The following is a 10000-nucleotide window of genomic DNA, read 5'->3' as shown; positions in this document are numbered from 1 at the left end:
ATAACACAATGATTGTGTTTTACTTCCTTTATGAAATAGAGAGGGAAATCGAAACACACTATATATCCTATCCTTCATGACTTAATGTCATGATCTACTGCATGACTTCCACATCGCTGCGGCTGGTCATCAATGTGTTACCTGCCACCAAAGAGCTGCATGCCAAGCAGTGCAAACACCACGATGAAGAGGAAGAGGAGGAAGATGAGGGAGATGATGGACTTCATGGAGTTCATCAGAGACACCACCAGGTTCCTCAGAGACGCCCAGTACCTTGAGAGCAACACAGTAATATTTAAATATGAGAGGGAAGTAACATGCTCCAAACAATCCAAGTTATTGTATTAAGGGCAAGAGATGCTCCTATCCATGTAATGAACACAGCAGAAGTGCACTGAATGAAGATTGCTTGACCACCACAAATAGAAACGACAGAGTTCAATACCTAGGCCAAGCATTCACATCAAAAAATATACACTTCAATAGTGAGCAGCTGCTGTCAACACGGATAAGAAGTGAACTTCTCCAGATATTACAGTATAGTAAAGTATATTTTAATGCTATGTTGAATAGGGAAGTGGTTCTCAATCTTTTGTACCCCTCTGAGATATTCTTTCAGCTGAGTACCCCCTTCACCGGCAAAAAACTCACAATTTATTCACAATTTAGTGACAATCATGGGCCTGTGCTTTAAGCAACTGTTGGCTAATTTCCCACAGGGGTTGAATCCCATTAAAGTATATTCTTCCTGAAACCGACGACATTTTGGTGTTTCTGGATGCACTTTCTTATTCACGGATTCTCCTTTCTCCTTGTTTACATTTCAACCACTAAATTTTTTTATTGTCTAGCTCTCAAAATTGAAACTTGCTCGGGGTGAAAAATAAGAATAATTATCTTTATTATGATTACTATATATATTTTAAATATATTCTGATTACCCCCTGCAGTACTCCAAAGTAACCCTAGGGGTATGCATAGCCCCATTTGAGAACCACTAGAATAAGGGATCAAAGAGGAGCTGTTTGACTTGGTGGACTGACTTGGTGATCTTGAAGATCCTCAGCAGGCGAAGGGCGCGCAGCACGCTGATGCCGAACGAGGTGCCAGGCCTGAAGAACCCCCAGAGCACCTCAAAGATGCTCCCCACGATCACCTGCAAGCACCACCAACACACTGGTGAACATATAGATTCACCACCAACACACTGGTGAACATACGCTGTACTATAGATTCACCACCAACACACTGGTGAACACATAGATTCACCACCAACACACTGGTGAACATATAGATTCACCACCAACACACTGGTGAACATATAGATTCACAACCAACACACTGGTGAACACATAGATTCACCACCAACACACTGGTGAACATACACTGTACTATAGATTCACCACCAACACACTGGTGAACATATAGATTCACCACCAACACACTGGTGAACATACACTGTACTATAGATTCACCACCAACACACTGGTGAACATATAGATTCACCACCAACACACTGGTGAACATACGCTGTACTATAGATTCACCACCAACACACTGGTGAACATATAGATTCACCACCAACACACTGGTGAACATATAGATTCACCACCAACACACTGGTGAACATATAGATTCACCACCAACACACTGGTGAACATATAGATTCACCTGAAAGGACCAACACACTGGTGAACATATGGTGAACATAAAGATTCACCACCAACACACTGGTGAACACATGCTGTACATAAAGATTCAGAGAGTGGGCTTCTCTTCCTCATCAGCTCATTTCCTTGATAAACACACGTCTCTTATTGTGTAACTTGTGTAAAATCAATACCCAACGTTTCCCTGACTCTTTTGTATTTAGTCCAAAGCATAGTAAACCAGTTTTTCCTTATCATAACATCACAACACATAATGTAATTACAGTCTGCTATTCTGTCAGCTATCCATTCTTTTTTTAAACCAAAAACCACATCAATATCCATGGACGGACACATGTTCCCCCTGGACCAACAGCTGTGTATGGATCTGACAGAGGAGGTGTGTGGAGTGTGTGTGGACGATGGCTGGTTGAAGCAGCCTCACCTGGCCCGAGTCAGACTGATAAGACTCTGGGGCTGGGTGGGGCTGGGTGAGGCTGCACACCTGTTGTGATTTGAGTAATCAATACCAGCCATCACCACTCACACTCCACAGTGTGACAGGCTGCCAACATCACCCTGCTCCTCTGTTGTCACTCACACCCGATTCACACTACATGTCTGTTGACGGATCTCATTGAATTTGCATGGGGCGCTCTCGAAATGCATTGTGGGTCCGTCCGTTCTGTCGGCTCCGTGGCCTGCGTCAAAAAGTTGAGAAATGTTCAACTTTTCAGGCAGCGACGGAGCCGTCGGCCAATCAGATCACGTTATGCAAATATACTTAAGTACACTGTCCAATGAAATTGACGGACGATGGACAGAGGTAGTGTGAATCTAAGGTTAGGTGTGATACAGAGGGAGTGAGACATTGAGACTGAAACGAAGGAGGGAACTGACGCTGCAGTCAAAGCGGTTGAAGGAGGAGTGGAAGTAGAGGCGTGGGCCCAGGCTGTACATCTTCAGGAACATCTCGGTCAGGAACAGCGCCAGGAACAGGAACTCTGCATAGTCTGGAGGAATGGGGGAGGACACGACACAGGCTGAAGGAACGTTATCTGGTGTTCTCTTTGAGATCACCCAGACCCCCGAAGCTATGCTTTGACTAACGTTGCATAACGTCTTAACCACACTTAAAGCAAGGCATCTTACACTTCTTCCAAAATGAAAGGAACTATAAGTAAGAATCAGAGATGCCTTCTTAAGCTCGTAACAGGCCAAATTTGGGTAAGGGAATCGAAAAGGGGGAGGGAGTGAAAAATGACAAGGGCTGCATTATAGACCTTCAACAGAGGAAACCAGGTCAGTCTGCTTCATGCGTTCTGGTGTACGTTCTAAACAAGAGCTTACACAGGAAGACGGAGAGCCAGGGCGGCTGGTTGTGGTGGACGATGGCCACGCACATGGTGTTGAGCGCCACCAGGCTCAGCACGGTCCAGTAGAAGGTGTGGGTCTTCACCATGCGCCGGATGGAGATACGCAGGAGACGCTCCTTCCGGTGGAAGTACGCTGTGGGGCCGCGCTTGGCGCTCCTGATGCTGGCTCTGGGCATGGGGATACCTGGGGGAGAGAGAGAGAGCGAGAGAGAGAGAGAGAGAGAGAGAGAGAGAGAGAGAGAGAGAGAGAGAGAGAGAGAGAGAGGGTAAGAAGAAAGAAAGAGAGAGGGTGAGGGGGAAAGAGAGAGAGAGAGAGAGGATGAGGATAGAGAGAGAGAGGGTGAGGGAGAGAGACAGAGAGAGAGAGTAAGGAGAGTGAGGAAGAACGGTAGTAAAGAAACGATAATGTTCTTAAAAGGACAAAAAACTGTAATTTCAAAACGGCGCACCTAAGGTGCTTTTTGAATTCAATTGTGACTCCAATCTCGTTCTCCAGTACCTCTATGCTTGCTCTGCTCATATGTTCCCATCACCCCAGCACTGGAGGGCTGCTTGAAGGCCTGCTCACCTACAGACGAGATGTCCCCGTACGGCTCCTCCTCCGCGGGGCCCCCCCGCGGCACGTCCAGCCCCCTCCTCTTGATGGTGGTGGCTCTCTTCAAGACTGCAAGCCAGAGACGGTTAGGCCCGGCGGCTCCTCTCGACAAGGCAGCCAAGCACGGCACACAGCGTGAAGGCACAACCACAGACGATGCACATTCTGGAGCAACCTCGCACGGCAACAGCGGCAAAGCAGCCTCTTCAGAAGCACTTGTTTGTTTGATCACGTGGAACCGGGGTGGGCAGGCAACACGACGACATGTAGACGCGCGTCGGACGCTTGGTGCGAGCGCTCTGAGCTAGTTCGTTTCTACATCGGAGTCATGGCAAATACTGGAAAGATCGCAAACAAAGTAAATGATGAACGGAAACGACTGTGGAAGCCATATTAATGTCTGCAAAGTCGTAGCCGTGAGGAACAAATTTGAGCTCATTAACGTCACAGATCAAATTACGTCAAAATGAACGGCTGAATGTCAGCCATCATGATCATTTCAACTTGATTGCAAACCATCTGCTGTGATTCTAGTACGGGCAAATCAGTGATTGGTATACCCATGCTCAGATCAAGGAAGCTTGTTGCAGGCCATGCATTCCGATTGGAGTAAAAGTGCCATCATTCACATACCGTGCAGTGCAAGACATGCCTTACCACTAATATGGCGGATTAGCATGGTGACAGTGTCTGGGTTTGGTGTCCGTGTGGCTTGTTATTCAATCGCACTATTCCTCTCCTTTACCCACTAACAGACGGCTGGTGGTCTACATGGGCTTGAGAGAATGTCTCCCTTGTTTTTAATAAGGTGCTCAACAAACAACCACGCATGTACACACCCGAAATAATGATGCCATTTCACGCATTGGAAGTGTGCGTTAAGGCAGGAACACCATTCACACACACTATTATCAAGCACACACATGCACAAACTTACACAAACACACATGCACGCGCACACACGCACACTGCTTTTGGGTTCAATGGTTGCTAAGGCAACATGTATATGCCTACTTTCTTCTAATCAAAGCCATTAGAGCCACTGCTCTGTCTTTCCAAACTCCTGGGTACTGTTACTCAGCACTGGAGCCACAGTCTCATCAAGCTTGTATACCCCTAGTCTACAGCGCCAGGGTATTCAATCTAATTTAGGACACGTCTTAAACGATTTTCCCTCTTATAGTTATTTATTTATTATTTGCATTTATGTTGCCGTGTATGTCTTTGCATTTGCATGCTGTGTGTGCGCGTGTGTGTGTGCATGTGGGTGTGTGTCTGTTTGAATCTGTGTGTTCGTCTGTGTTTGTGTTTAAGCAAGTGCATGAATGCGTGCTCATGTGTGTGTGTGTGTGTGTGTGTGTGTGTGTACACTCGCTCATAAGTATGTGTGTGTGTGTGTGTGTGTGTGTGTGTGTGTGTGTGTGTGTGTGTGTGCGTGTGTAGGTGTGTGCTTGCGTGTGTGTGTGTGTGCTTTCTCGTATTTGTGTGTGTGTGTGTGTGTGTGTGTGTGTGTGTGTGTGTGTGTGTGACACATGAGCCAGAGCGGGCAGAGGCGGTTCTCACCATAGGTACCCCCTGTCCTACACTCTGGGAGTCTTGTCAGAGCTGTCAATCAATCAACATTTAGTAAAAAGAACACCTATTGGTTTGGAGTGAAGGAAAGGTCACCCTGACACAGTGGTCAGCCTGTAGCTGACCAGCCTCTAGCTGACCACTGTGTGGGTCCAGGAACTTTAAACACTCATCAACCATCTACCGTTGTATTACATGTGCCTTTATACTGGAAATAATGTGTTTTGAGTCATTATAGTGTTACACAATGCAGGTTTGACTATATCTGCAATACATAGTAATGAAGTGTGTACTTTTCTGTGGTCAGAAAAGGCTGTGATTGAACACAGTGGTCATTTCGGTTTATAACCAACAAAAGATTTGCGTTATTTGTAAATGGGTTTATCTGGCGTTAACTTACACATTGTACGATTTGGTAGAAAGCCGCAAACAATTCATAACACTTTTTTCATCACTTGAATAATTCTTGTATTGAATGATATGGTATTTAAGAACATAACCAACATGATGACAAAGTCAATTCGTAAAATACCTTCCTAAAAAATTTGAAAGGTTTGCATGTTAAAAATGTTGGCTGAGGTAAAATGTTCGATGGCAAAAGGCAGCAAAATAGTTTCTTTCTTACCATCCAGAGCAGAAGTTCCTGAATTCTTATTCTCCTCAGCGAGCATCACCTCCTCTGGAATAGAAATCAGTCGGAGAGAGTGATTCAGGCCAACTCCCTGGATAGATGAACTGTTAATGGGTTCTTGAAAACTGACATTGAAAATCTTAGAATACATACATTTTTGTGAAAATTAACATTTGGAAGAAAATGTAAATGGCGATGATGCCCATGAGCTTTTGCAATTAGCATTCAGACTCCCGGTAATCAAGTCAATCATACCAGGAGCTCTGATTCAATATTTGATATGTGCTCTGCAGTCATTCAGCAAACACTTTAATCCAAAGCGTGGTTCCCTGTAGATCCATGTCACTAATGAGCAGGTAGCACATCAGGCCAGACTCAAGGATTCACACAGATTCAGCCTGTGTGGATGTTGGGGTTCTGAACCCACAACCTCGGAGTGGGCGGTACCTGCTCGGTCTATCCAGGCCCGGTAGCCGTTGAGCTCCCTCTCGATCTGCTGCTGGCGCCGTAGCTTCATGAAGGCCCTGCGGTTCTCCACTCTCTCCCTCTCCTTGGCAAACTCCCTGAAGAAGCAACCAGTGGTCTGTTAAGCCCCTCCCTCTGTACCCCCTCCCGGTCTCATCGCTACGCATTCATAACGATGACCTCATTGAGATGAATGAGATGATTTTTTTGGAGGCAGACGGTAGAGGAGAGCTATTTCTGTCAAGAACTGACCTCGCCTCGTCATTTTAGAGGCAGCAGAGGTAGAGGACAGGCCAGAAAAATACAAAAGGCTTAGAGAGAGGGGGAGGAGACGAGAGGACATGTTATGGCAGGAGAGGAAAGGAGAGGAAAGGTGAGGAAAGGCTAGGAAGGGAGAGGATGGGAGAGAAGAAGAGAGGAGGGGAGAGGATGGGAGAGAAGAGGAGAAGAGGGGTGAGGGCAGAGGGGAGGGGAGAAGAGGGAAGAGGAGAGGAAAGTGAAGGTAGGATAATTTATGACAGGAGAAAGGAAGTGAGAAGAGAAGAGAAAGGAATAAAAAAGCGAGGCTAGGAGAGGAGAGGTTGTGTCGATAGAACAGGAGTGGAGAGGAGGAGGAGAAAAGACGAAAAATAAATCAGGGCAAATGGATGGAAAGGGGACAGCAAGACCAGAGCACCGAAGGAGAGAGGGGGGGGGCTAGGAAATGACAGAGTTGAGAGGCGCCTTCATTCTTCTCCCTGTGGAGATAATGGCAGTTGATTGCAGATTAACCTTTTGTGTAAAACTCATTAACTTATATACACTGACACCATGTATAAAACAATAGCATGCGGCTTGACAGGTGCAAGCCTGGCGAACAGACAGCCTCAGATAACCTGTTATGGAACAGAGCACACAAAATCAGCCCATAAACCAAGCACAAATCTCATAACGCGCCAGACTGAGTGTGACGACTAGAATTCAATCGAATTGGAGCCATTTCGCAGTAAATCGGTTGTTATTCCAGTCTGTTGACAGCGGATACATCGTGTGGGTGGATTTTCTTATCCATGAGGATGTTTTGTAGAATCAGGTCAGTATGAAACGGTTCCCAGGTCAAGAGGTGGGCGGATGTGAACTGGTATACGACACGCTATAATGTGTACATTAACATGTCATCTGTGATTTTGTGTGGTGCAGTGCTTTTTCGCACTGCACCACACGGTATGCTCCCTCTGTCTGAGCTGTGTGTGATCCCAGACAGTAGAAACAGGTGTGACGCGCGAGTATGTGAACCCACCCAGAGAGGACTCCCAGCACCAGGTTCAGCACGAAGAAAGACCCGATGATGATGAGGGGGATGAAGTAGAGGCAGTTCCACGTGGGCCCCAAGGCATCGTTGGTCTGGAACCACCGAGACAGAATTAGATTTCCAGGAAGTTGGGAAGCAGAGGAAAAAACTGTTGATTCAGGGCTGGCCACAGCAGTGCCTCGCAAGTCAACGAGACTCCTTTGTTCAGAGTTCACCTAGAGTCTGCATAGCCTTACCCCCCCTCTCCCCATTTCTCAATAAACTATTATCCCTTCGCTTCAAAGATGTTGTGGCTGTGATACAATTTACATATCTATTATTGTGTATTTTTATACATGTATGCATTATTAATAATTACGGCTGCAGTTGTACAAATGACAGACTGATGTATCTATGTCCTTCTGGGATGGTGAGGTCCGCTATGGAGTTATTATAGCATGGGAAGCCTGGTGTGTATTCTGTGTAGGTGCTGTTTGAGGGCTGGGTTACGTCTCTGGGGATCAGGGAGTGTTAATAAGATGGCCGGTGGTAGTTGATGCCCTGAATGTGTGTGCCTCCGAGCAGTAGCGTGAGACGTGAATGTGGTCTGAACTGTAATAACTCCACAACCCTGTGTAGCCATCCACAAAATATTGAGAGTGAGGTGTGACACGGGATGAGTCATTGTGTGTGTCTGAATGTGCGTGTGTGTCTCCATGTGCGTGTGTGTCTGCATGTGCGTGTGTGTCTGCATGCATGCGTGTCTGCATGTGTGTGTGTCTGCATGTGCGTGTGTGTGTGTGTGTGCATGTTCATGCGTGTGTGTTTGCATGTGCGTGTGTGTCTGCATGTGCGTGCATGTCTGCCTGAGCGTGTGTGTCAGCATGTGCGTGTGTGTTTACATGTGCGTGTGTGTCTGCATGTGCGTGTGTTTGCATGGGCGCATGTGTCTGATATGTGTGTGTGAGTGTGTGTCTGTGTGTGTGCGTGTGTGTTCGCCTGTGCGTGTGTGTCTCCATGTGCGTACATTATAGAGCACGGTGGTCCAGCCCTCCATGGTGATACACTGGAACACAGTGAGCAGGGCGAACAGGATGTTGTCAAACTGGGTGATCCCGTCGTTGGGGCCAATCCAGCCCTCGGTGCAGGTGTACTTGTCTGGACACTGGCGCACGCCACAGGGGAACTCGGACAAGGAGGAGTCCACGGTCTGGTTCTCTGACAAACCAAACAAACCAGAATACAGTTATTGACATGGTGACAACGGGAGAGGCCTGGCCGAAAGGGCCCTAGGGCAGCACATGGTCCCCAGACCATGATTGGCCATGACATTTGGCGACAAAAGGATTTGAACTTCGGTGTGAGATAGTTGGTGTTGGCAGAATATTTGACATAATTTTTCTGATAAATAGGGACATTTTGTGATGTATGCGGGAATCAAACATCAGTCAAACATCAGACTGAAAGTCAGAGAGATTTTAACTGTTGTTAGCTTTCAAACTAAATCTCCTGTTTAATTCCTGGTCTTGCCATTACGACTAGTAAAACCATTTTGTGGTTGGGTAGTTGCGGTAGGACAAACATGTAAATGAACTCAATGTAATGTATCATGTTGTATTGCATAGGAAAAATATATTGCTTTATTAAAAATAAAGTTGTCCTCCGAAGAGGGGGGGTGGTGGTGGACAAGAAAAAAGCCCAAAAAAAAACATTTTGGCAGTTTCATCGAAGATGAGTATGTGTTTGTCGGTCCCCACAGTGACATATTCAGAGATGTCATAAAAAGACAAAGAAAATTAAAAAGTGCTTCATTTAAATGTCACTACGCTAGAGAAATAGCGCTCGAAAACCGAGCGAAACTACGGCACAGAAGTAAAAAGGAAACAGGTGGAGATAACACAGTCACTCTATAAACCTCGCCGTGACCGGGGAGTGACAGCCACAGACGGCTGATTACAACCAGGACTGCTCTATGCACCATTGTGGCGCTCGCTATTGTCCCGCTGTATTACTCTGAACCGAACGAGAGGGCAGGTTTGTTCAAATCTCCAGGTGCGATCCTGCGTGTCACTCATGTTTTGTGGCGGGGGCAGCTGGCTGGCGACACAAAGGCGCGGCCCTCTCCGTCTGTCTTGCTAACTGGATGTCTGCGTGCATTCACAAAGGCTTTGTTTGTGTCTGGCTGTACATACATATCTGTGTGTGTGTGTGTTGGGGTGTGTGTGGTTGAGTGTGTTTGTATATGTTTATATGTTTATATGTGTATATTTTAACGACAGACCGACCGACAGACAGAAAGAAAGAAGGTAGGTAGACAGGCAGACAGACAGACAGACAGACAGACAGACAGATAAACAGACAGATAAACAGACAGATAGACAGATATATAGATAGATATATAGATAGATAGAGAGAAAGAAGTACTTTAACCATCCCTGGTGG

At 46.3% G+C, this 10000-nt stretch overlaps 1 protein-coding gene across 1 annotated transcript in view; it reads right to left on the bottom strand.

Moving 5' to 3' along the window:
* The window catches only part of cacna1ea (calcium channel, voltage-dependent, R type, alpha 1E subunit a), a gene marked incomplete at its 3' end in the record, with an annotated part of 76630 nt that overhangs the window by 25514 nt on the left and 41116 nt on the right, over positions 1–10000 (bottom strand). The window contains exons 7-16 of the mRNA XM_084473513.1: positions 8586–8776; positions 7568–7671; positions 6271–6386; positions 5818–5871; positions 5184–5225; positions 3594–3689; positions 3000–3209; positions 2550–2662; positions 1044–1156; positions 142–273 (exon numbers count right to left, since the gene is read on the bottom strand). Of these exons, the coding sequence (XP_084329639.1) occupies positions 142–273; positions 1044–1156; positions 2550–2662; positions 3000–3209; positions 3594–3689; positions 5184–5225; positions 5818–5871; positions 6271–6386; positions 7568–7671; positions 8586–8776 (1171 nt within the window). The remainder of the gene's footprint in view (positions 1–141; positions 274–1043; positions 1157–2549; positions 2663–2999; positions 3210–3593; positions 3690–5183; positions 5226–5817; positions 5872–6270; positions 6387–7567; positions 7672–8585; positions 8777–10000) is intronic.

This window comes from Micromesistius poutassou (assembly GCF_964030765.1).
Source record: "Micromesistius poutassou genome assembly, chromosome: 9".
Classification (NCBI taxonomy): domain Eukaryota; kingdom Metazoa; phylum Chordata; class Actinopteri; order Gadiformes; family Gadidae; genus Micromesistius; species Micromesistius poutassou.
This window is presented reverse-complemented; position numbering and strand designations above follow the sequence as displayed.